Source organism: Fundulus heteroclitus, chromosome 5 (genome assembly GCF_011125445.2).
Source record: "Fundulus heteroclitus isolate FHET01 chromosome 5, MU-UCD_Fhet_4.1, whole genome shotgun sequence".
Lineage (NCBI taxonomy): Eukaryota > Metazoa > Chordata > Actinopteri > Cyprinodontiformes > Fundulidae > Fundulus > Fundulus heteroclitus.
The window spans coordinates 14,221,051-14,248,035 of NC_046365.1; the positions used below are offsets into that span (position 1 = coordinate 14,221,051).

The 26,985-nt window shown below is 45.3% G+C and overlaps 1 protein-coding gene across 4 annotated transcripts in view; it reads right to left on the bottom strand.

Moving 5' to 3' along the window:
- Positions 1-5,340: 5,340 nt before the first annotated feature.
- The window catches only part of dlc1 (DLC1 Rho GTPase activating protein), a 116,476-nt gene continuing 94,831 nt past the window's right edge, over positions 5,341-26,985 (bottom strand). For all 4 annotated transcript variants that reach the window (XM_012865493.3, XM_012865496.3, XM_012865497.3 and 1 more), the window contains 13 exons: positions 24,891-24,962; positions 23,062-23,143; positions 21,132-21,195; positions 17,266-18,935; positions 16,667-16,846; positions 14,673-14,832; positions 13,473-13,680; positions 12,840-13,056; positions 11,597-11,711; positions 10,147-10,362; positions 7,883-8,100; positions 7,593-7,766; positions 5,341-7,093 (listed from right to left, as the gene is read on the bottom strand). In XM_012865493.3, coding sequence (XP_012720947.3) covers positions 6,994-7,093; positions 7,593-7,766; positions 7,883-8,100; positions 10,147-10,362; positions 11,597-11,711; positions 12,840-13,056; positions 13,473-13,680; positions 14,673-14,832; positions 16,667-16,846; positions 17,266-18,935; positions 21,132-21,195; positions 23,062-23,143; positions 24,891-24,962 — 3,476 coding nt within the window. In that variant the 3' untranslated portion in view covers positions 5,341-6,993. The remainder of the gene's footprint in view (positions 7,094-7,592; positions 7,767-7,882; positions 8,101-10,146; positions 10,363-11,596; positions 11,712-12,839; positions 13,057-13,472; positions 13,681-14,672; positions 14,833-16,666; positions 16,847-17,265; positions 18,936-21,131; positions 21,196-23,061; positions 23,144-24,890; positions 24,963-26,985) is intronic.

Sequence of the window (26,985 nt, forward strand, 5' to 3'; positions counted from 1 at the left end):
GTCATACATCAGATTCTGCTCCACGGTGGACACGTAATGAGTCAGAGCTCTCCCTTCTATATTTGCCACCTTTCTGAGATTTACAGTGCCATGAAAATAAATGTATTTGTGCTCTTAGAGATTTCTTCAGTTTTTACTTTTTTTTTTTTTTCAGGTTACCAAATACATTTTAGTAGCACACAAAGATAACCTAAATCAATAGTAAAGGTAGTTTGAAATGATGATTTGATTTATTAGGGGGGGAAAAAGCTATTCGAATCGACCTGGCACTTTGTGAAAAACTGTTTGGCCCATTTGTTAAAACATGAGATAAATGATGGCTTAATTTCACAAGCCACGCCCAGCAGGTCTGATTACTATCAAACCCAAAAAACGGAGAAATCCCTTAATAGTAGCTGTCTGACATTGTGAAGTAGCCACAAAAAGCAAGATATCATCTACTGTTCTAAGAGAAAGTTCAAGAACAGCTTAAAAACCAAGAGATGAAGCAAAAATGGTTACAAAGCCATTTCTGTAGCTTTTGGACTACGGTGAACTACGCTAAGAGCCGTTATTCACAAATGGAGACATGGAGCACTGATGATCCTTCCCAGGACCGGCCTGCCTACCAACAAGTACTTTGAGAGCGCATCGGCGACTCATCTAGAAGAACATTTACAATACCGCTAAAGTCACTGGCTTCAGTTAAGGTCAGTGCTCATAATCCAAAAAAGCTTCAGGTCAAGCACTCCTGGCTTAGGGCGACGGTGGCACAAAGGTTAGGGGGGGTTTGTCTTGCAATTGGCAGGTTGCCGGTTCAATCCCCTGCTCTTACTGTCTCTGTCGTTGTGTCCTTGGGCAAGACACTTCACCTCCATTGCCTGCTGGTGGTGGTCAGAGGGCCCGGTGGCGCCGTTGTATGGCAGCCTCGCCTCTGTCAGCCTCTGCACCCCAGGGCAGCTGTAGCTACTGACATAGCTCACCACCGTCAGGGTGTGAATGGGTGAATGACTAAGACTGTAGTGTAAAGCGCTTTGGAGGTCGTCAAGACTAGTTAAAAGCGCTATACAAGTACAAGCCATTTACCATTTATGCAGCAGGACAATGAGCCAAAGAGCACCAGCAGGCCCTGTTCTGAATGGCTCAAAATAAGTCAGTCTAAAGTCAGTTTTTTGAATTGGCATTGTCAAGTTTTAAAAGAGCAATAAGTAATAATGACACTTAGTGGTTCAAATCAGAACAACCTACACAAAAGCCTGGTTTCTTCCACAGTCGGTTGCTGGTGTGAAACTTTTGCTTCCACAGGACAGGTATACAGTGTTGTATTCTGTTCTGTTTGCGGTCCGCTTCTCTAGCTGGTTTCCATGTTTGTAGGCTGGTGCTGTTTTGCTAAGATAAAATACAATATGCTGTGCTCTGTTTTGGGAACCCTGGAAACTCTCATTCAATTGGCTGAGGAACCAGGAAGTAAACACGGGCTATACACCGCATCAAAGTAGTTCCAGACCGTACCTCTAGAATTGAAAGGAGAAAAACTTGACTAAGACATTGTTGATGGAGAAGACCGATTATTTATAGGGAATGTTACTTCCATCTTGAGCATGTTTCTTTTTGTTAATTTTGCAGTACATTTTTTTTTTACCTATTACTCCTTTAAATGTGATTAGGATGCTAAGAAAGCACAAAGAACAAAAAACCCAAGATTAAGGTTTTGGAGTGGCTTAGTATGTCCTCAAACGGGCCGTTTTTGAAAACTCTCTGATACAGCTGAAGGAAAACACTTCTGCAAAGGAGAGATGGCCAAAATTCCTACACAGCGACGTAAAAGACAAGCGAGGTGGCTGTTGTTGCCGCCAAGAGTTGCACAATCAGTTACTGTAATAGGTTTAGGGGGCAATTATTTTTTCAAAGTGGGCCAGGTTGGTCTGGATAGTCTTTCCCCCTTAACGAATAAAACCACAATTTAAAAAGTGGTTTAAATTTTTTTTTTGTACTATAATAAAATATTTTTTTTACAACAGTGCACAACAGCCACAGATGTCTGTGCGACATCTGTGGAGCAGCATGTAGTACAGTAAATAAAACTTTAACTACTGTTATAGCCAGATTCATTTTACCGGTGCTCTAAAAACAAATGGCAAAACAAGGATAAATGCAATGGCCCAGTTAAGAATCAGACCTGCTCTCATTAAAACAGAAAGCTCCAACCACAGGAAGAATGCTCACATTCATATGCATTTATCAATGTGGGAAACCCACTGCGGCAGATTCTCAAACAGCGTCACGGGAATGCAGACCTGGCGCTGACTCCCGCTTATCTGGCTCTGCGCAATCTCTGCGAGGTGTTTGGGCCGCTCTGGGGGGAAAACACGTACACAAGCCCCCAAGAGCAAAACATGTCAGTCATGGGGAGAACAGCTCCATCTGGAGATGTTTATGTAATTCAAACAAGGAATAAAATCATGTGGGATGAATTCAAAGGCCATGCTGTGCTGAAGAAAACGTTATTTTAGCTGCACTCAGTCACAGCTACCAACTCTAGATCCCTACCCACAACCATAACCAACATCACAGAACACTGACCAATGTCATTTTCTTGTAAATGGTTGGCACTTAAAAAATATATAATAATGATAAATGGAATCTAAAAAAAAATGCCACGACAGTTGGAACAGTGGTGGGACCACTACATTTCTGTAGCATCTAGCTATTGTAGCAGGACTAGGGTTGGTTTTCATGTAACATAACAAGCAAGAGGAGATTCTGATTTAGCAGTTTTTACATCACCACCTTTTCTCTCCTCTTGTATAACAGTCATACAGCTAACAATATTTACAAAAACGTATGGCGACGCAGTGGATACTTCAGAAATGGAGGCTCATAGTCCTCCACGCAGCGGTCGAGGTTCCGATTCCCAACCTTAGGACCTATGCTGCACGTCCTCCCCCCTCTCTCTCTCTGCCTATTTTCTGCCAGATTACTGGTAAACATGGCCACCAGTGGCACCCCGAATCTTAAAATATATTTTATAGCATCCCCCATTTAAGAAAACAAGGAAGTCTTTAGAGCTTCTGCAGTCTCCTCGGATGGCGGAAGCAACCCAGTTCCAGGTGTAAGGACTATAAGATCTACAACATCAGGATATGAGAAAAAAAGCAAAAGATTTTCTGATATAAAGTAACACTTTCCCAGGAGGTTAAGACAAAAAAAACATAAAACAGGTGAATCAGTCTATACCTCACACCTATTGAGCCCCCCCTCGGCTTGCCACATGACTGCAGGGCCTCTTGTTAAACTTCTCTGCTACAGTACAGCAGACCCCCACAGTGTTATCATAACAGAAACTTATGTAATAATAATAATAATAATTAGTAGTGAGATGTCTTTCCTTCTGGCCTCTCGGGTCCTATCAGAGATTTACTGGTGTGGAATGGAGTCAAGTCATTTGAGATTTATGGTGGTAAGGGTCAGCAAGAGGGGAATAGCTGCAGTTGTTAACAAACTGAGGTCTAAATAAATGACTGCAGAACTTTGGAGGGTAGAAATCTAGGTGATGTAGAAAGTTTTATAATGAACCAAGCCAACCGGTTGGTGAGGCGGTCCTTGGTGGCAGGGGTGTGCGCTGTGTGGGGGTAGCATGACAGGCTTGTCTGGGCACCTCCAGCTTCATGGGGTGGGCTCTAATTGGCTGGCTCGTTCAAATTGTGTTGGCCCCAGTTCGGGAAGGGTGGGTTTAGGGGTCATCGTGGTTGAGATTAGAGTCGGGGGACCGGGTTTGCCCAGGTTAAGGCGGTCTTCGGCCCTGGTCTCAGCGTGTGGCTCCATCCTGGTGCTGAATATCACCTCCAGGGTCTGGGGGCTGGATGCCCCTTATGGGGTATTGGTACCTGGACTTGGGAGTATATGATGCGTGTGTTGAGTGCAAGAGTGAGTACAGCGTCTTTTCTCGTGTGTAGTTATCAGTGTTCCCGTGTGTGGGCATTAAGTCGGGAATTTGTAATTGTGATTGTGTGCCTGCGATTATGTACTCGTCTCTTTGTCAGGTTTGATTTTTGTCTGCCTCCTCACCTGGGACATCTCGGGTCTCCACTAAGTGTGGGGCCCATCCCCCCCGTCAGGCTCCCTGCTGGTCACTGGTGCCTTGACCTGCTGGTATGTTGGTGGTTCTGGGTGTCTGGGGATGGGTGCTTGGGTGTGGGCTGGCTCACTCCTGGCGCCTGCTTTGCGGGGCCTGAGCTCCCTTGCTCTGTCGGCGATGAGCCCCCGGGGGCTTCTGCACTGTGCCTGCTGGGAAGTTTCCTGGGGTGGGGGAGGCAGCTATCCCTGTGTTGGTCCTTCTTGGGCTCCTGTGCTCTGGGAGCAATGTTGGACATCTGGGGCTCTCGGCCTCCCGGTATCTGCCTCAGAGCCCTGGGGGGCAGGTATTTGGTGCATCACAACCACTACTGAGCATTTTTTTAATGGAGAAACCTTACATATAGAAGTGCACTCTCACAAACACCTGCAGTTGCTTGGATTCAGGTGCTACGTATTCACTTCTATGCAGATAAACCCTATTGTTAGCTTTGGCGTTCACTATCACTGCAAAAACAGACTAAACTAAAAATAAGTTACAATTTTCTTGAAATGAGTGTATTTGTACTTTATTTGAGTAGGTAAATAAGATAATCTGCCAATGGAATAAGATTTTTGCACTTAAAATAGGAAGAACTCATCTCCATCAACTTATTTCAAGTTCATTATATCTAATTATCTTATTTTAGGGGTAAAATTACTCTTTCCATTGGCAGATAATCTTATTTACCTGCTCAAATAAAGGACAAATACAATAATTTCAGGAAAATTTTACTTATTTTTAGTTCTGTTTTTGCAGTTAATTTTGTATTAATACTTCGTATTTTTCAGTGATTTTATCAATGTGTTGGTTGTTTGTACCAGTAATACTTTCTGGTTGGTATTGCTGTTTTTTTCTATCTCTTTCTGCAGGTGTAGAAGCAGACTCCAAGGATGTTAACTTGTACTCTCTCATTTTCCTCTGCTCTATTTTTGTCACTTTTTCTCCCTTTTAATGTTTTGCCTCTCCTTTCTCTCTTCCCATCTTTCTTTTTCACATTTACATTTCTGTGTCCATTGAATTTGAAATAGTCCTAAAATAATATCTAATGAAGTTTTGGTTCCATACATATCAAGCGGAGCACTGTAGCGAAAGGCAGTAATGCTCCTCTTGTGAAAGTAAATCTATTGGGGTCTCTTTGGCATTAAGACAACAATTCTTACTGCTACACAGCCAGACAGGATACGTTTAAAAAAAAAAAAAGATTTCATAATCTTGTTGTGGAAATGAAACTGCCTACAAAGGTATTATTTTTAATACATTTAATAGTGCACTTTGATTAACCTGTACAGAAATAATATTAATAAAAAAGATAAAACACATTTCTGTAACACAAAGCTTACCATGTACAATAAAATAACATAAAAATGATACAAAAACAAACATATGTCTGAGGTATAAATATATTTGCTTTAAATTAACTGTCATTGTCATGCGTTATTGTTTGGCAGAGACACTGTTACAGGTACAAACTCATAGGATACAAACAAATGGCTTAGTGAATTAATTACACACTCGACTTGAACAACACGGACGGCCTCCGATCGAAGAGCGTCGAAGCTGGAAGGCGTTACGTGGACCTAAATCTCTATAATTACTATTTAAACACTGCGAGATAATAGAGAGAATGACGCTTGCGCAAAAAAAAAAAAAAAAAGATTTTTATCCTTCTTTAGAAAAACACATTCAGCCTCCCCTCTTCTTTACAGTAAAACCTGTAAAATCCCCACCTTTATAAAAGGACTTTTTTTTTCTCTCTCTCTCGCTCTCATCTTTTCTTGTAGCCGGAGGTTTCTGTTGCGGGTTCGAGCAGTGCATCGTGTCTTCTGTTCTCTTGTGCACGAAGAAGTTGCAATACGTGTAGTTTTCAATATACTTGTAATAGGAATGAATTGCAAACAACAAATACAAAATAAGCCGTGAACTGTGCTGCGTTTGAGACGAAAACGAACGTCCACCACCTTCTAGGATTAGCTTTCAGCTCTTTTCTTTATTTGGTCCGTTGAATCTGGGTTTTTCTTTCTTTCTTTCATTCTTTCTTTCTTTCTGCGATTTTCTATTTCAAGTCACTGAAAGAGCTGGCTTTTGGCACTAGCATGGAGACTAAACCCGTCTTTTGGATGTTGGCAAACAGAAATCGGCTTCCATATAAAACCCATGACTCACTCAAATCCTTCTGGAGGGATTGGAGTGACTTTTACCTGTCAGTAAATGAGCCCCCCCCCCCCCCCCCCCCCGACTGATCAGTCCTTTCATTTTGGTGAGCCAGCCACCAGTCCTCCTCTGTCTCTACCACTAAACACTAAAACCCTGCGTGCAGTCGCCCACCTGTCATCTCACCATATCCTGTCTATTGTTCCCACTCAGTCCGTGGATTTGCATCTATCCTCACCCACAGATTCATTCACCAGCTCTCTATAATGCCGTCTACGGGTCCTCCTGCGCTTCGCCGTAACAGAAAAGTTGGTCAGAGGTAACATGGGGCGGACGGCTGCTCGTTTGATCGGAGTATGTTATATGTACACGCTTTCCTCTGCCTGTAAACCAATGTGCGTTCGCCGTTTGTTGCTTTTCACACACCTTCACGCACAAGCTCGCGCATACCTGGAGTCTTCTTTGCTTCTCAGAAGCAGTATCATCCCTTTAGATAAAGTCTAAACCACGCGTCCCGTATCATACGACCATACGTCCCCAAGTAGAGGTAAACCTGTGTGCGAGTCCTCTCGGCACTCCCAACGCGACCAGTTAAGTGAGTCTGTTTTGACACGGGACAAACAAGTCCTTGAGTCCAGGCTCCAGACTTTGTCCTTTCATTGCAAACGTGACGACGATTCGACCCCACCCAAAAGCTTTGTTGCAGTCCAAGAATCCGGTGTGGTCCGAATTGCACGCTTGCCTGCTTATTTATCCATGGAAACGGTAAAGGAGTCTCTTATTCGCGCCACCTCGGCGGCACACAGCTGTCCATGGAGCTTGTTGTACCACTCTGGAAAACGGCCCCTGGAATACAGAAAAAAGATCTGGCGTTACGGTCGAAATGGTTGCATGGTTGGTCAGAGGCTCGCTATAATCAGAGATGCACCAATCAGGTTTTTCACTGGCTGATTTTGGGGTTTTCTTTGAAAGTCCAGTCCATAGATTTTTTTTTTTTTACCAATTGCCTCTGACACATAAAACAGGAATGAATCTGCTCCATGTTCCTTGATAGGGGTAGTAGTTTTGAATACATAAGAAAGTAAAGATATTTTAAAGTTATGCCCTTTGTGTATCAACGCTCACGTCAGTAAAAGTTCTGCTTCTTACTGAGCTCAGAAAGTAATTTAAAGTACATGTTGGTGAATTAGTTTTTGAACCAAAAATGGTGGGAGCGCTTAATTTTCATGCATTTAATGGATTCCGCCTTTGACGGCGAATCAACGGAAAAGTGTCTGATTCCATTCTCGAATCGATTGGTGCGTCTCTAGCTACATTCGTCCTGGGTCCTGTGTAATCCACCAACCTGAGGTCAATTCGGGAAATGTGTGTCAGTCTGGATTTGTTGGCTCCACAGGGTTCTACGTAGTAGCGTGAAGTGAGCACATTGGCGCGCACACCGACAACCGGCACCCCTTCATGGTCCACAGACGTAGATACGAGCGCACACGCACCCTTCGGGAGGTCCGTGATCCATGTCCTGTTAAAATCCATGAAGATATTTTGGATCAACGCACAGCATTAAACTAAAGTAGGTTGGGGACACACAGACACACACACACAAGAAAGCCTGAGGGTAGAAGAAAATGCGTCTACCTTAGCACTAGGTGGTCTCTGGTGGGATGCGGCGCCATGGCGTTCCGGATGTACTGGTAGATCTCTGTCCGCTCATCCAGGGTCTCCACTACTCTGCTTTCCAGCAGGTCCTCGTCCCAGTGCCCCTGCTCTCGCAGTACTCGTGTCAGAACCTCATCAGGACTCGCAGGAATCTCTACGGTCACTTTCCAGAGTCTCAGTGGATATCCATCGTGCACCTACAGGGTAGGACAGAAAGGCCCGATGACATTACACCCATTCGTTCTCGGTTTTCTATCAAGACTTTTATGCGTCTTGTCAGAGATCTAGTTATTACCATAGACGCAGTGCCTTGCAAAAGGTCAATTTACCATCATGTTACAATCGCAGACTACAAAATATTTGACTGTATTTTATGTGGCAGATCAACACGAAGAGCATACCATTAAAGTGGACAGAAAATGATACATGGCTTTCCATTTTTTTAAACAAAATAAAAGTAGGAGTCCATTTGTATCGAGCCTCCCTGAAGGAATATTTTATAAAAACATCCCTCCCCACGCTTATAGCTGCAACTCTTTTGGTGCTTGACTGTCGGTTTTTGCTCATTCATTCTTTGCGCTCAAGCTGATCCCTACTGGATGGAGAGAGTCTGTGACATTGATATTGAAGTCTTGCCACAGATTCTGAATTTTATCAAGGTATGGACTTTGTCTGTACCACATGATTACACTTTGTAGCTCTGGGTCCTACCGAGTTAATGGATCAATGCTCCCTTTACCTAATCTGCAGCTTTGGGTGTCCGCTTGTGCTATACTCATCCAATTATTGGATGTTGGATTGAGAGCAAAGGGGATGGGAAATAACTACAAAGCACACTTTTTAAAATATTTGTATACAGTTTAGAAAACGCTGAATCACTTTCCGTTCACTGCTCTACTTTGTGCTAATTTGGGTTGGTCAATCACTGAAAATCTTCTAATCTACATAAAATTGAAGTTTGTGGTTGTTACAAAACATGGTAAAAGGTTTAGAGTGGAAATCCAGCCGTAATTTGAAGGGGACATATCGTGCTTTTCAGCTCTTCTTTTTCACATTGAAATCATTCAGCTGTGGTCTCTATAAGTGGAATGCTTCAGTCTGAATTCCTCGTTAATTTAACCCGACATTCCCCCTTTTTTATTAATCCTGTTCTGAGGTTCGTCTGAGAGAGCGTCGTTTTAGTGCGGTCTCTTTAAAAAGGTTCTAACTTATGATTGTTTAAGTCCTCCAAAGTCAACTATAGGCATGTATATGATGAAATCTTAACTATGGCACTACGGAGTTATCATATGTTATAAATACTAGTTGTTTTCTGGTGCTATTTTTCCAACTCAGAAGAAAGACGCTTGTCTTCTCTGCAATGCCACCTCTCCCTATGGAGTTTCCCTAGAGCCGCGGTATCAAAAAAGAGCAGCTGCTGTCGCTGTGCAGATTAGGTGCTAAAAGAGCCACTTCATCTCATTGCTGAGCAGAAATGATCGTGTTCTGCCTCATATCACCGCTCGTTGGGTGTGTTGCTTACTGGACAGGGTTACGGTAGGTACTTCCTTTCCACTCAGAGAAATTAAAATGGCGGATTCGCAAGAGTGGTAAGCTGGAAGTCCATGACCTTGTTTAGCTTTCCGTAGCAAATACTAAAATGTAATACAAAATGCAGTTTGAATAATATGACCCAAAAAGAATACAAAGATATCTATGCAGCAGCAGGACAAAATACGTGCACATTTCTGCACACCTAGAGACTCCAAGAACACAGAACAATGTATTTAAGGGTTTAAAAAAGTGGATTTTGCCTGATATGTCCCCTTTAAATGAAACTCCTTTGGCTTAGTCAGCTGCTTCATTCCAGCATGTGACGTTGAAACCCACGGCCTCTGTGCTGCTGTGACTTCCAAACAGGACAGATAACTCTACCCAGGCCCTTAAGCACGTTCAGCACAGGAAATGTACGCCTGGGAGAAAGGAGAAGCCGTGTTTGTGTGCTGCGAGATGAAGCTGATGTCATTCTGGGACAGAGTCCAGAGCAGGAGGGACGGGAGTGAGAAGCCAAGAGCGCCGGCGTTTTCACACGGATGCCTTTCTAGACAGGAAACCCCAAGTGCCGTTTTTCCACTCACTATTTAGAGACGCAAGGCGAACATGAAAAACGGCAGGAAACAGAGACGGCCCCGCAGATAGACGGACCCATCTTTTCTCGTTCTCACTGATTCCGTTAGCCGGCAGTGCAGTCGAGGCGGACCCACCTTCCTGCAGGCCAGCTCTGCGTGCTCAGGCGTGGAGCAGCTGTCGTAACCTTTGAACTTGTCTTTGGCCTCCTTCAGGAGCAGGTCCAAGCTGTCCTGGAGGCAGGCCCTGTAGCCTCCCCGCCCCGCCTCTTCGCCGGTCAGCTCCTCGAAGCGCTGCGGCAGCAGGGCCTGCTCCACGTACGAGTTCCTGCAGCGGTTCATCTCCTCGGGGATCTGGGGGGGGGAGAATCCAGAAGGTCATCACGAAGCACGAGGTAGCAATAGATCTTGTTCCACTCCACAGTTGTACTTGTGAGAGGCCAAAATAAGCTTTTGCCCGAACAAGTCAAATCTTACAGATCTGGAGAAGAGAACGGCCTCTTATTGTAACTATCTCCCGGGGTTTATCGGAAACTATACTAAGTGCTCCCTTAATAGGGTTTGATTCAGTTCTGTTTCTAGGCTTGTGCAGCTCATTTCTTGTAGTTTATCTCTTCCCTCCTCAAAAAGAATCTTGTCAATGTAGATATTTAAGGCCATCTGAAAGTTTCGCTCATATCAAGATAAATACATTCCCCCCCCCCCCCCATCCTCTTGAGGAAATGCAAATCTAATCAAAGAGGATCATTTAGGGGCTTTATTGAGTTTACTTGCTGGATATGAGCGTGACGGGAAGGCAGGAAGTCTGACCGCAATCAAATCAAGCCTTGAATGATAGCAATGGCTCGCAGTGTACGTGCCCTTTGGCTTTTACGTGTGTGAGATGAGTGGACGAGGCAGAGCCGCCTACATCCCACATGTTGCTCTGGTGGGGTTCGTGTGTCCTTTCCCTTCAGACCTTGTCGAGAGAACACATGGTGCTCAGTGGTATGCGCTGTACAAATAATTGCGTGGGGATAAACTGAAATAAATCCTGCAGGATGGAGTCAGCCGGGAACATTCGTCACCGCGCCGCTCGCACGGCGTCAGCGCTGAATGGCAAACACGAGTTGTACAACTGGGAGTGTGTTTACACAACAAATGTGCGGACAAAAGACATGCGACAGCGAACGGGCATTGGGACGCCATCTGCGACCTAGACTCCAGTCTCACGTAAGTTGCAAGAACAAAGACCTTAGACCTGACTCACACTTGCGCTCTAAAGACTTGAAGCTGGACCCATCTGGTAAATATGCAAGGTTATTATGAAATGCATTTGGATTTGGACATTTTATTTCTCTCGCTGATAAGCTAAGAGCAATAAAAGATGACCAGATCTTAAAAAAAAAAAGAGAGACTTGTGGAGTTCTCTGGACAGTGACAAGGAGTGAAGTGCAACATACATCTCAAAACACCATAATGCTGTCAAACTGCACTCTGTCCTGAAAAGGTCCCATCCAAGGTTTTACTACTTTGTGTTATTTTTTTATTTTTAGTTTATTTTTTACATCAAAAGCAAGTTTATTTCCTATTGCTGTTGAGAACTGACCCTAAAGAGTTTCCTGCACTCCTGGATCATGTGTGCCAGTCCGTGAGTGGCAGCCAGGTTCTCGTTCAGGTCCCTCTGGTCAGGTTTTCCCAGCATCTGCTTCCGGTTCATCACCCTGTCACAGGCCAGGACAGAGAGAGAGAGAGAGAGAGAGAGAGAAGAGAGAGAGAGAGAAGATTTAGCCATCATGACAGCTTGAAAACAAAGGGCCAAACTGTTCACAGCTGATGAACCCTCACAAACAATCCCTGTCTGTGGAACAATGTCTAAGTAGGCTGAGGTGTTTATGCAACCTTTTTCCATTTTCTTTTCAACTCTGCCCTCCATCCACAGCATCCTACCCTTTTGTGGCTCTGAAGTGGCCTCTTCCTGTTTTTAAAATGTCCTGCATGCTACATGTTATGCAACATAAAAAAAGAAAAGCAGGGGCCATGTCAATCACGTGCAATAAGATCCCTACCAGAATCCTCGGCTTTTTTTTTCTTTAAAAAGTAAAAAAAAAACAGCAACTCAAATAGCAAATAGATAGTAGTACTTTAGAATCAGACAGAAACTGAAGAATGAAAACATTATTTCCATTTATGCATCAAAGCAAGTGGCCAAAACTGTTATCCGAGGTCTATTAAACTAAAACCAGTTAATCAAAGAACATGCTGTTGGATTATATATTTATATACAAAAATGTTGGCATGCGTTAGATTTGAATCGTTAAAAAGTAAAAAATAAATAAACACCACATTTTGTACCATTAGACCTGCCAATCACAGACCACAGCTGAAAACCGATCTCTGGATGATTAATTTAGAGCGTCTCCAAGCAAAGGATGCCACAACATTAAAAGTTTCCACAACAAGTTGTTAAAATGATGAACTTATTAATGTAACTACTATTTGTCTTGATCGTCACAGTCATTTTAATAGGGCCTGTTGTGCCTTTTAGATCATCTGCTGCAGAATGGGAGGAAAATGTGATTTTCAGCCTAATCTGACCTGACACTGCATGGCAACTCGACCCACCATACCATCTGCCTAAGCTGCTGAGGCAAGACATAATGAAAAAAAAAAACAAGAAGTAAAATAGTTGTTACTAACTTTCTTTTTAATGATTTTGCATACCGATCTTTTCTAGAGCCCGGAGAAACTGGCTCTGGTGTTTTCCGACGCTGTTTAATATCCCAGCGAAATGACCAGCAATAGATCTGACTTTCAAACCGACTGCTTAGACGGGCCGGACTCTCACACACCTGGGGGAGGAGCTCTCCTTGCGGCGCAGGGTGTTGAGGTGGAAGAGCGACGGCGCCAGGCACACGGCCAGGTTGGTGGGCGTCATCTGGTTCTCGGCCACGCTCGCCGTCACGTCGCTGAGCAGGCACAGCAGCGTGCGCAGCGCCTCCCGGTTCTCATCCGGCAGCAGCAGCACAGCGGCGCGGGTCGCCTGAAGACGGAGCTCCTTGGGCATATCTGCCGGGAGGAGGAGGAGGAGGAGGAAGCATTTGTCACGGCTTCTTATTAATACTATTACCCGCCGTCATGCTGCATCATGTCATCTTTTTTTATGCACAAGCTGGTTAATCCAATAAGGGCATTGTGTAAGGAGCCACTTCGGCTGCAGAGTATGAGCTATTGTGGGACCGGTGTGTTATGTAAGGCACAGCATGTCCATTTAACATCTATTATGCACAGGACTTATTTAGCCTGAAACAATTTAAACACCGCGTAGTGCAGCAGGGACCGAAGGTTGGAAGACCGTCATCATCGATGTAATGCGTACACACAGGAGCAAAACTATTTGCTCCTGTGTGTACGCATTACATCTATTATGAGATGCTTGCATAAGGCCAATTTTTTTAATATTTTTTTTGTTATAGTTTTCTTACATTGGTAAATCTGCAGGAAGGTCTCGGACAGCTTGCTGGTGAGCAGCGGTTCGGGCAAGTCTCTGAAATACTGCTTCAGCATGTCAGCGACGTCGTAGGCCGACTGGCCCTCGTAGTTGACCCCGCCGCCATCCGCGCCGCTAGCCTCGTTCATTTGGCGAAGAGCTTGGATGCGAGATTTCACTCCAGACTTCCTGAAAAGGCCCACCTGGGAGGAGGCGGGGCAAAGGCAGACAGAGGAACATCAGACACTCAGCAAAACAAACAAACAAAACAAAAAAAAAAATCAGAAAGGATGAGCCCCTAATTGGTTGCACTGGATTTTATTTGAGGGTATAAAGGGGAATGGTGCTGAGGTTGCCAAAAGGTTGTACTTTGTGGGAAAGTTGTGGTTGTGACTTAAAAAAACAATTAAACGGTAAGAAAACATTGCACACAAAGAAAAACTGAAGAGCAAATTCCTTATCAGTCTTGGTATTAAGGTAGATGTAATGTTTTTGCCGCAATAATTAGGGGTCTCTATAGCGCTTCATGTGTGCAGTGATTCATGCGAGACGTTTGAATCAATTTGTTTTGTAAAAGAACAAAAACAAAAAAATAAAAAACTCCCATCGTCGACTCAAAAGCTAATTAAAGGCTTACAGCTAATTGGAGTTACATCACGACAGAGCTTGTTAACTGTATTTGCAAGAAGCTCCCACGACACTTGGAATGCACTCTTGTACGAAAACAATGTAAGAAAAAGGCGCTCGGGAGAAAAAACGGGGACTAAACGTCCAGGCGGAATATTTTCCGCCAGCTTCCGTCACCTCCGAACAGAGGCGCCTTGTCTGGATTTGAGAAGAAAGCCATCGTTCTCCTCTCTATTTTTGTGCCGCTTTAACAGCCAATTTCCACACACACACACACACACACACGCCCATTCTGCCCCTCGTGAACGTACACACACCCTTTTTATCTGTTACTAAAACAAAAAAACAGCAGCTTACCGCACTCAAAGCTAAAATATTTATAGCCCTTGCACTTTTTCACAATTTGTCACGTTATACAAGAGTATGAATGCTTCTTGCAAGTCAACGTGTGTTTACAACGTGAGAAAAAAAGCCATTGATAGGCAATGAAAACAGCGATCGGAAGGAACGTTTTTATGCCATTTGCCCAAATCTGTTTACGTGCGGACATCTGCGCGAGTAGAGTTACCTGGTCAAGACACTGATTGCGCAGATAGCGCATGGCCTGCTGAATCCCTTGAGGGAGGGGCTGGCCGGTCCGCTGGACGATGACTTGGAGCGGCACGCCGAACACGTTCCGGTCTTTGTAGTCGCGCACTTTGATTCGCTTCATGAACTTCGGCACAGCCCTGCGACACAAACAAGAAACGAAAAGAATGCAGCTGTAATCTTCAAGGAGTTCATATTTTCATGTCAGGTTCAAGTTTGAAGGACCCACCCCCCCCACCCAAAATGTTTTTTTTTTAGAGAGATAAACCCAAAAAGCATGCCTCGGTGCTTGATGTGATCGGCTGTAGATGTCCGTCTCCAGAAAGACCAGGTGAGGACGAGGTGGGCTCTGCACCTCTTACTTTCTTTGGGTCTTGCCCAGCAAGTCTAACCGCAAACGCTGCTGCCCAAACGTCGAAACGTACGCCGCCGTCCCGTTTCGCACAAGTCTGCCCACAGGTTTCTGCATGCGTTTCGGCATGGGTGTTTAGTGTGTTTAGCAAAGTGCCCGTGTGCGTGACTCGGGACAAGCGCGTCTTTGTAAGACCAGCTCACAAGACTCTGGAGAACTTCTGAGAACCCGAGTTTGGGAATTTTTTTTCTTTAAAAAAAAAAAAAAAAAGAAGCATTTTATGAAGTTGGACGGAATTCTGAATATTTACGGGCCTCGAGTGACCAACAATCAGAGTCTGTCTTTCAGAAAGACCCTGACCTGTCATATGACTGTCAAGACGCCTTCTGTTTTCAGAGCAAGAATGGCCACGAGCGAGAGAGAAACAAGAACAAAATTCTATCTGCTTTTGTTCACTTTTTCCCCACCAGACAATCAGAAAACTTGAAATATGAAAACTGGGATTGTAGCCTGGGGAATGAGCTTTGGATTTAAATGTACTATTGGTTGCCTACATCTGGGCCCCCTGGCACCTGCTGTTTTTCTGTAGAGATGTATCAACAATTCGGCGGGTGAGCGGATTTCGTCTGCTTTTCAGCTTCATCGGTCCTGACTTTTTCTAAATCATATGCTCCAAACTGGGAGCAAATTTAGACCACACGACACCCTGATGTCGTGTGGCATGTTGCTCTTGGAAGAAGGCTCAAATGAAACTATTGTCAGTATCAGTGAGCTGAAAAACATAAAGTCAGAGGAAGTACAGAGTTGTAAAACAATATTTAAAAGCGGTAATTTTTTTTTCACGTTTAGTCTCGTCTTTCAGGCTGCAAGGCAGCAAGAAAGCGTTAGCCCTTAGCAAATAACAAAAAGGCCGAACAGAGTTCAAAGCTGTGATTTTATTCTTTTTGAGCGTTCAACCTGTCCGCTTTAGAAATAATAACCTTTCACTGGAGTAAGGCTCGAACAAAATGTGTGAAATTCCCAAAGATAAATAAGGTTAGGCTAAAATGAGTAGAAAAAAGCCAAAACTTAACTACTTAAAGCTGAGATGAGAAATCATTAATGATCATTTTTAAAAATTGTCTTTCAGGTTTAATATGTCTTTTTGAAACAAAATGTCAGGTTGTATAAGGTTAGAGCATGGGGGAAAATATAACTAGTTGTCACAATCACAGTATTAGGTGTGAGCGGATACTTAGGGGCAGCAAATAAAGGCTTCTGGCTCAAAGGGCATTTTGGAAAAGGCGAATTGGGAGCGAGGGAGCCCTTTCGTGCCTCAAGCACAGCACCTTGCGTGTGAACGGCCATAATTGCACCGTTAAAAAGAAGACAATGTGCACCCCTTCCCAGCAATTATGGGCCTGGGAAAAGAATGTGAAACCCAACCTCTGTGGACAGCCGTCACAGTACCATACAACAACTTGCAGATGGACCGGACTGGGAGGCGGGCGGAATGGATTATTTTTTGGGGGGGACCGGGAGGTGGGGCCGAAGTTACAGGAACAAATGCGGGTTCGGCCTATAGGAGTAAAACAAGTCAGGGACTCCAGTGACGCGCATAAACCCCGAGTTCAACCACTCACCAGCTGAAGCCATGCTTGTTTGTTGGAGTGTGCTTCTCCAGGAGAGCGGTGAGCTGCAGGAGGGAGAGCTTCTGCAGCAGATTCATCTGCAGCACCGACTGGCAGCTGATCTGGAGCTGCGCCGAGGCGAGGCTAGGCCGGTGGGAGTTCTGGAAGCTCGGCCAGCGGAGCTTCTGCGGCCTGGAAAAGGGGCGAGGACGGCACAGGTTGAGAACTCGGAAGGAGGAGAGGCCGATTAGCGGGAAGAGCAGTTAACCTTCTGGGATCTGTGTCAGGCTTCTGTGTGCGCAGGAAAGCCAGTGACAGCACAGAGCACACAAACACTGCGTGTGGTCCAGTGATTCATGTAGGGATAACCGGGATGCATGCATACAGCAATCAAGAGATTACCTAAAAGAAACCAAGTGTAATTCTGCTAGTAAATTCCTTAAGAGTGTAGAAACCGTCACCCGTGGAGACATGGTGACGTTCCTGAGAACCTAGCCTCTTAATGTAATCCTGCTTAGTGTGTACTGTCAGTTTCTTATGGTCAAACGAGAGCAATTCTTTAATATTCTCAAAGCCCGTGTCAGAGGAGCGTTTGGCTTGTTTCTACTGACCTGCTGGTCCGAGTAAGAGACGCTCCCACGCCTGAGTCCCGTCTCTCCCTCATTCCATCCTCGCCGTCGCCCAAGGGGTTTCCTGTGCTGTCCTGGTCACTTCCGTTCTCCGTCTCTTCCAGCCTGTTCTGCATCGGGGAGGACGGGCACGGCGAGGCAGAGTCCAGCGCGGAATCCGAGTCCCCCTCTTCCTCGTCGTCCTCCTCTTCCTCCTCGCCGGCCACGGCCTCCGACCAGGCGTTGACGAAGCCGGTGACGTGTTGGAGCACCTCGTCCAGCTTGTGTTCGTCCCCCTCCTCGTTGTCTCCCTCCTCCCTTTCGGCGTAGGGGACGTTGTCGTAGAAACTCAGCCGGCTGTCGACCGAGCCTGAGGAGGTGCGCCGCTGGCGCCTGCTCTGCCGTCCCCTGAGGACCACCGAGTTTCCGTTGTCGTTGCCGTTGTTGTTGTTGTTGCTGCGCACGCCCCCATCCTGCAGGGCTTTGGGGAAAGTTCCAGGCTTGTGGCCTTCGGGCAAATAGAAGAAAATCATGCCCCCATCATCGTCGTTATCGTCGTCCTCCTCTTCTTCCTCCTCCTCTCCCTCCTCCGGTCTGCGTTTGCCTTGAACGCCGCGGTCGTTCCTGCGGTTCTGCTCATTGACGGACAGCCCGTCGCTGGCCTGGCAGGGGATGGGCGGTGCCGATTTGGGCAGGGGCGGCTGGCGATCCAGCTCCTGTTGGAGGAGGCTAAAGGGGTCGAAGCCCTCCAGATACATCCCTCCTCTTTTACTGGAGCCCGCCGCCGTGCTGTGGCTGCGGGCTCGGGTCACCGGACTGGGCGTGCTCACCGCGCTGCCGCTGCTGGCTTCGGACTGGCTGCTGCCGGTGCTCCCGGTGCTCCCGTTGCTGGTCTGCGTGGAGTACGACACCGAGCGGTTGCGGCTGAGGGTCATCGTCTGAGGGGGGCTGTGGTGGTGGTTGAGGTTGACGCTCGCGATGTCCACGCAGTTCAGCCTCCTCATCTTGTCGTCATCAAAGCCCTGTTTCATGACAGGCCCGCTGATTTCTATTTTCCCTCCGCCGGCGCCCCCCGCCTTCTTCTTCCTCTTGGAGGAGGTGCTGCTGCGAAGTCGCAAGCTCTCCATCCTCTTCAGGAAGCTTTTGGCCCGTGAGCGAGTGCTTTTGCCACTGCCTCCTCCCCTGTCCAGACTTCCTCCGACCGTCCCCGCCTTGACATCGAAGGTGAAGTGCCGGAGCGTCTCCAGGGGCGACGGAGGCATCCCGTCAGACAGAGAGTCCTCGTTGTGGCCCGCGGATCCCCCCGTGCCCGAGGACGAACACATGCTGGCTACTGAGCTGGCCCGGGTGGCACCGGTAGGCGCCGCTTCATTTAGCGAGGCAGCCCCGTGGCTCTTCTCCTCTGCTCTTCCTCCACTCCCGCCGCTGTGGATGGAGCCCACCTCGGGCTGCTCGCTGAGGTCCGTCAGCACGCTCTCTGAGCTGTTCCCTTCACACAGAGTGAGCTTGCCCTTCTGGGATGCTTGGTCCTTTGGGAAAGGGGTTTGGGCCATGTCTGTAGGGAAGGTGGAGAAAACCTCCAGCTCCTCCATGCGGGACCATCGCTTGCTGTCCCTCTGGAATGTCCAGCGGCCGCTGATGGCACAAGGCTCATCCTCGTCCGAGTCCTCGCTCTGAATAGGAAGGGAAGGAGGGGACAAGAGAGGGAGGAAGCGGTATGGGGGGGGGGGCGGGGAGGGAGAGGAATAGTTAGGAGACATCTTCCACTTCTTTCACAACATTCCTCACTGCAATCCAGGAAACTCTCTGGAGTTATGGATTCTTTTCCCAGAATTGTTCTAATTTTAGCCTACATGAAATATAATTATGTACAATAGCTGACAAATCCTGTCATAACACAGGATCCTTCACTCAAGTTTCTAGGATTTATGGAATAATACATAACATAGTAAAATTACCTTGAGGTAAGGTCAGGATGTGAGCATTTCACTCTCACCTCGGGACTGATTGACACAGATACACTATACAGCGAAAGCAGCTGCTTTTACTGAGCTCCAATTAATGTAGAGACACTAAGTCTAAAAAATGTCGTGTGTCCCCCCCCCCCCCACACACACACACACAGAGTTTAGTTAATCTATCGCAGACCCTGTAGGGAGTTCAGGAAATTCCGTTATGACCCCCATAGCTCACAATGCAGCCAGCCAGACTGGGGTCACCACCCCCACCCAGTCGCCGTCAGACAGAGACGGACTTATCCTCCACAAATGTCGTTTTCAAAAGAAAATTCCTGATAAAGAGCACTGATGGATTCACAAATCCAAGGAGCAACCTTTAAAGTTTGGATTAGGACTACAAGGACTATATTTTACCCTTAGTAGACAACTATCTTGGTGTTATATATATAAATTCACACTGGGCCTGGATGATGAGGATGCTAGTCTAAGAGAAGCCAAAACAGAAGTGTACCTCCAATGGCCTATACTATATATATATATATATATATATATATATATATATATATATATATATATATATATATATATATATATATATATATATATATATATATATATATATATAAAACCTGCTTAAAATAAAGATTAAGTGACCTGTGTTTGATGACTGATCCAGCTACCTAAATATGCATGAATCATAAACTGCATTCAAACTGCCTTCACATTTGTGCATGAACACAAACATATCACCACTGTTCCCTGCTCACTTCCCTGGCTTCCCTCGTCTGTCCGCATCACTTCACTGTCCACTGCCTGCGCAGTAATGCACCATCTTCCTTAAAAAGACCTCCTCACCCTTCACTGTCCCTCAAAGCGAGCAAATACGAGAAAAAACGGCTTTAATTGACCCTAAACGGTACCTATGTCAAAAATGTAGTTATGCCATTTCAAATAAAAACAAAACGACTAACATAACAGTTATGCACACAAGCATGTGACATAACGGTCGTGTTTCATTTGTTGCACACCAAGAGCAGCAACCGCTCTGCAGAACTGGAGCCATTAGTCAACGCCTTGCAGAGATCCACAACCCCTTAAGCCTCTAACGCATCTGCTGCAACACAGAGCACTTTGAAGTTGCAGGGGCAGAATTATTTGTTTTTTCAATAAATCTAACCAAGAAAAGAAACCACAACCAACTTGAGATGGGGAGCTGATTTTTAAAGGGGTGGGGAATGTGAAGACGTGAAGAGATCAATGCATTCCTAAGTTGTCTGGGGTGGGGGGGGGGGCAGCGTCTCGTCAGAGCGGAGGAGCCAAAGAGGTTATTTTCCTCTTTGACTCCTCTACCTCGCTGTTGACTCCTGAAATGAAAGGTGACACAGGGAGGGTCATCCTAATGAATACCACCACCCACCGAAAAAGGATGTTACTATGCAGCCCTCTGGGCTGTTAGGCAGTTACGGCGGATTTGAAGCTGGGCAATTACCGTCACAACGTGTCAGTGTCTCAGTCGAGACGTTTAAACTGAAAATTGTGTCACTTAAAACCACTTTCCAAGGAGCTGAAAGTATCTGAGGAAAAAAGTATAAGAAAGTATCTGAGGAAAAAAAAAAAAGTGACGTGTCGTTAATAGGGGGAGGTCCTGGTGAATGCAACCCCTTGAAGTCCCCCCTTCCCCTTAGGGTCTTTGCAGCCTTGATACAGAACTAAACTCAACAGGTGCATCTTCTTTAAAGAAGATGAGAGAAAACTTAACTCTGCCCCGTGGCCGCTAGCCGAACTGACAGCCGAGGTGAGCACATGCAATTGTTTTTCTGAAGAGGTGTCAGAGAGTCTTAAAAAAAAAAAAGTCTTAAAAAAAAAAAAAAAAAAAGACAAGCAACTACAAGTGTATGCATGCGCACTTACCCTCTTCCTTTGTGGAGAGATCTCCAGTCTCATCAGAGCGCACTTGTTGAGCGTGTTCAGCCTCCTGCAAGCACAAACGCACGTTTAAAAATAAGCGGGCTTTAAAAGTTCAAGCTCATTGACCTTCGCCGGACTGCAAAAACCTCCACCGGAGGGAGAGGAGAAAGGAAGAAACATGACGACGAACTGAGCTGGTGGGAAGAGAAAGGCAACAGAGGAAGCTGGGGTGCAACCCGTCTGGCTAATGAGCTGCTGAAGGATTATCCCCTAGAACAACGGGAAGAGCCAGATAAGTATTGAAATCTGCTAGAGTGGCGGAGAAAATGTGGGGAGGGGACCGAAAGCTTATCCTTGCTGCCACCTGGAGAAGGGCGCTGGGGTTGAGGTCCTCCCTCCTGTGAGCTCTTAGAGCATATCATGTAACAATGGAGAGATGAAGTGATGGGAACTGGGGGGGTAGTTGTGAGGTGGAGGATGTGGGGGGTGAAGAGCCTTCCAGGAGAACATATATGGAGATGATGGCTTCCAGATGCACAGATGGACACCTGCTGGCCTTTATGACCAAGATTTGAAATTTGATGAAGTGGCTGCCAATGTGAAATAAACATGACTAATGTGCCAATTAATATGACAGTGGCAAGTGATGCTCCAAACTCTGCAGTGTTCAGTTTTCTGGACAGTGACAGAAATTATGTCCTACAATCCCCTCGTTCTGCTGCTGATGCTTTGTTAAAGTGCTAGGCTAAAATTAGCACGTCTATTCTCTGTTTTAATGCCACCAGTTGATAATTTGGCTTGTAATGTGTAGTGCTTTGATCGTCATGACCTTTAATGCTTCCAGTGATTCAGCTGCACGTTGCTCAGAGTCCGTTTTCTAGATGATTTGGTTTAATTCTTGTTTGAAAATTTGTTTAAGGAAATTTAAGCACAAAACATAAGCCTAGTTTGATTTTATTATCAGTTTTTTTCTGATTATCATAATATGGACTGGTTTATCCAACAATAAATAGAGATTAATGTAAAACACAGTATGTGGTCAGCATTAATTTTATTTCACAAAATCAAAATAGTAAGGCTCTTAAGGCTCTGTTTGGCATCTAAACCCAATCCTGTTAAACTACTTTGGGTCCACTTAAAAACCGTGAAAGAGAAGATCTGAAGGATTTGAATTTTTTTTAAGAAATGCTGTGCTATACTTTGTCCAGACTTGGAAAAGTAACAAAATCAGATTTCATACTTTTAAAAACTGTGCAGGAAGCCCACATGGAGCTGGAGATATCCGAGCACGGCACAGAGGAGATCACTTTGCATAGACTGCAAGCTGCAGTGGCCAATCCAAACCCTAACTCTTAACATCAATGTACGGGGTTAAAAAAAACAACAAAAAAACCTATTGGATTGGTAAAATAATGTGCGCAAAACAATGCTGCAGCCTTCTAATCCCGTTTTGCAAAATCTGCACATGCAACTAGGCCATTTTCTTTTAAACATTAGCTGCTGGGGTTGAAGCCACCAATAAAACAAAAAACAAAAAAACATTACAGATAGTATACCCACAACACGTATATTGAGATTAGTTCAGGAGTATGACACTGATAATCTCAAAATGTCCAGAAGCAGAACCTGAGATCAGATCAAGACACTCCTACGAGAGACTTTTACTCTCACAGTGCTGTTAGCGGCATGGGAACCACGAGCCTCATACCCAGCAGTGAAAGATCTGCATGCAACGAACGTATAGAGAGACACAAAGTTCAGTTCCTTCTTATCTCACGTTTCCTTTATCTAATCAGGAACGTTCTAAAGCGAGTCCCCTTTTGAAGTGTTGTGCTTCAGGCTTCATATAAGGGCAAGAAAAAAATATACCACTCGAAAGTAAAAAGAGCACATGGCATCAAAGGAAAGGGTTGGGTAGGAGTTGTTATCTCACCTGCAGAGAGCCTCAATGGCATCGCGGTCGAGGAAGTCATGGTCTCTGGTGACTGAAGATATGTCAATGGGAAACTGGGAATCTGAAAGAAAAATAAGAGTTGGGTCGGCGTCGGCATTTTCTCCGCTCCTGATTCGATCAGCGTGTTGAGATCAAACTAAGAGTTACCGTCCCAAAAGACCCCCACCTGCTCAAACACCTAGCTGCCCCCCACACACCCCCACACAACCACGATGAAAAGCTGGAAAAAGGAAGTGGCGTCTTAGCCGACCAAACAAACACAGCTGCAGCTTTCAGGCCGTGCAGGCAGGGGGGATGCAGAGCTCAGGGGGGGAGAAAACAAGGGATTGATTGAAGAATGACAATAGGTACTCCATCGCTGCTGCTGCTTCCTCCTCCTCCTCTGTAAGGGGACGACTTCCTCAGCCGAGCAGCGCTGACATGGACGTTGAAGCTAGTCCTTCTGTGGTGAAGTGGATTAACTTTGTGTCTTTAATTCGGTGGGACCCCGGTTTGAATTCCGGTTGCGTCAGGAATGGTTATCCGGCGCACAAACTCTGCCGAGTCTTATGTGCAATTTATGATCACTTGCTGTGGTGACCCCTGAATAAGGGGGCAGCCAAACGGACCCACCATCACCGCCATGGCTTGAAGCTGAAATAACTATGATTTTTTTATTTATCTTTTTAGGTTAATGGCTAGCATTCAGGACTCTGAAGATGCTCAGGATGGAATGCATTTACCAGGAAGTGGGAATCTATAATCTACACCCTTTCGGGGCAATGATGAGAAGATGCCAGACATTGAAGAGCAACATCTTTAACCTACTGGCGCTGATTAAAGCTGCCCTATCAGTCTTGTCAATCTTTAGTGGGGCAATACTCATGACAGCGCATGGTCATCCAGATCCTTCCATAGATGCTGCACGATGAGCACTGTTTTTCCCCCTCTTAAGAGAGTAGGACAGCAAGATCTGAGGTGAAATTACTCTGAAATCTGGGCTTTTTCCTTCTCTGTTATTAATGTATAAAGGGATCCCAACAGCTGCGCAGAAACACAATAGCCATTCAATTCTAATGGGGAAACCTTTCACGGTTAGGTGGAAACTTGCAGCGACCCGTTGACAGGCATAGCTTAGCCCTTCTGTCATCGTTCTGTAATTACATAAAGGCAAATGGTATGCTACATGAACTGCTGGATAGACTTTGGTCAGTGTGTATTCTAAAGCTCAAGCGGAGCAAACATCGGGGCGTTTGTCACGGTTTTGGGTGCGTTCACCGGGCAAGTTTTGGTTCTCGGCAGTAACTGTACCTGATATTTCTGAAATGTGGAGCACACTAATGTATGGATGGAATTCCCTCCTTTCATTTGTACGTTAGGAGAGCAAAGAGCTGCTGCTAGGAAACGGAGGGGAGGAATGTTATGCTATGCAAAGTGTGTGTGTGCAAGCACAGATGCATATGTGAATGCTGACCTTTTGTGTTTCCAACAAAGAACATGTCGAAGGGTGTGTGCGTGTGAGTGTGTATGTGTGTGTGAGTGTGTGTGTGCTGTACAATTACATATAAGAAAAAGAAAACACGCAGTGCCAGGCATGGGCTGGTTATCCTTATCAAGGGAGGCAACGGTTTAATACAGCTGCAGTTTTAAAAGTGCCAAAAAGTTCATAACATTCCAACACAGGATTTAAAATGCTTCTATTGAGATGCCAGAGAAAACACGAAAACCCTGAAGGGAAATAGATATATATATATATATATAGAATGTCATCTAATTCATCCATTAAGCATGCTCTGTGTGTGTTTGAAATGTCCAATCGTGTCTGTTACCTTCATAAAGCTGGGCGTACTGTGGGAACCCTGCGGCTCGGAGCCAGGTGCAGGCCTCTTTGGCTTCGATCTCTAAAAAAAAAAAACATGAAATAGAAAAAAACATGTCAGAAATTGGAAATCACCAAAAACAGAAAATATAGTGTGGAAAGTGAGAGAAGCAAATAACAGGTACTGTTTTTTTTTATTTAATTTTTAGACATTTTATCCTTTGGAAGCACTTGATGCCCTTTGCAGCTAGACACCTTCATCACCACAAGAAACACATTGATGAATAGATGATGTTTCCTTCCAGCTAAACAATGTGAAACAGGTTAAAAAGAGAAGGGTAATAAAAAGACTGCATAAGACGCCTGTTAGGTTCTAAATGTGGTTGAAAATATGTCAAACAGGCAAACCAAGCCTGACTCTGAACATCTTCACATAGGCTACATTTGGACAGGATTTGTAGGCGAGAAATGTTCAATGCTACGCGTTTGGAAGGATGTGTTACCAGCTGATGTGAACTCTTTGACCTCATACACATTTCTCCTACTCGGCCTCCCTTTATATGGCCTTCAAATACTGCAGCTCAAAGCCTCATTCAAAGCAATTGTGTTAACATCCTCTCTGGTCCAGGCAATCAGGACTCCTTTAGCTGCATTTGATTTACCGTACCTCTTGGGTTGGAACTTGGACCTTAGAAAAACCCTCCCATCTAGGTTTAGCATGTTCTTGTAAATAGTTAAAAATGAGTTGGATTTGCTCATGTTTGTGCTGCTCACTTTTACTACCAATACAACTTTTTGGTTACAAAATGGAGCCACCTGCCAAGGGTACCGGGTCTGAATCAATTTAAACCAGCCAAGGGGACGTTTAGTATGAGACCTGTAAGGAAACATAGCAATGTGACCAACACATGAAATCAATCAGCTTGAAGAAAAATGGGCTGATATTCAATAAACTAACGAGTATGAGATCCTTTCTTTACAGGCACAGAATAGAAGGTCTAGAAGGACAAAACCAAACACGAAATAGGGACACGAACTGGAAAACTTGCTGAAAACAGTGCATTTCTCTCCATATTATGCATTTAAATGCCAAAGAAACAAACTCACAGAGCTTGTATAACATACCATTGGTTTAATGAGACAGATAACATCAGACATGCAAATAGCCAGCACATTACCTGCCACCTTTGACTACATTTTACAGGTGAGGCGGCCATACTGAATCCAAGCTAGGTGCTGGCCAGGGAACTCCGACCTTTAAAGCTGGAGTTCTGACTTCACGTTGATTTCTCTCCAACTTGGAACCCGTCCTCTTCAACTTCCCAATGCAAAGCCGACTCAGCACCGTTGTTGTTTTCGACTGCCCATGCAGCGTTTCAAAAGCCTCCGTATTTAAACATGCGCTGCTCACCAACCTCTGATTATGATGCCATGAAAGAAACAAAAAGCTTTGTCTGACGCTGAAGACTTCCCTCTATTGGAAGAGACAATCAAGCACAGCATCAGACGTGTCGTTTTTAGCTCCCTCGCTGCCATCCAGCGTGTTCACAACACCGCCAAACAAACTCTTTCATAAAGCGCCTTTTAAAGACAGGGTGTGACATTTGGACTCGCTACGCTAAGTACTGCGACCGAATGCGGAGGTTCCCAGCGTGTCAGAGTAGCCGCGGGGACAGTCTCCCAATTATGTGCGAAAGGCTTTTAGATGACAGATGCCAAATGGCCACCGACACCCCAACTGACTGGGTATGAGCAGGCAGTAGGAAGAGGGAAAAACAAGCCATGTCCATCAAGGCCTTTGAACGCTGACTTTACAACATTGTCACCGGGGTGAATGGACAGGAGGGTAAATACGTGGCACGACCTTGAGAAAGAGTTGCAAACAAAAACCGACAGACAAAAGCAGGAAAAGAAAAAACTGCTGACCTACAGGTGAAAGCAAGACTGCCGTGTTCGATTCCAGTCGCTTTTAAAGCGCCGCCGTTGAATTTTCTTCCAGCGTTGCTGTCGAGTTCAGCAATTTAAAAAAGATTCTTTAGGAATAATAAAGAAAAGAAGGCAGGAAACGGTGGCAGACGGTTGAGATGGTTACAAATCAGCACCGA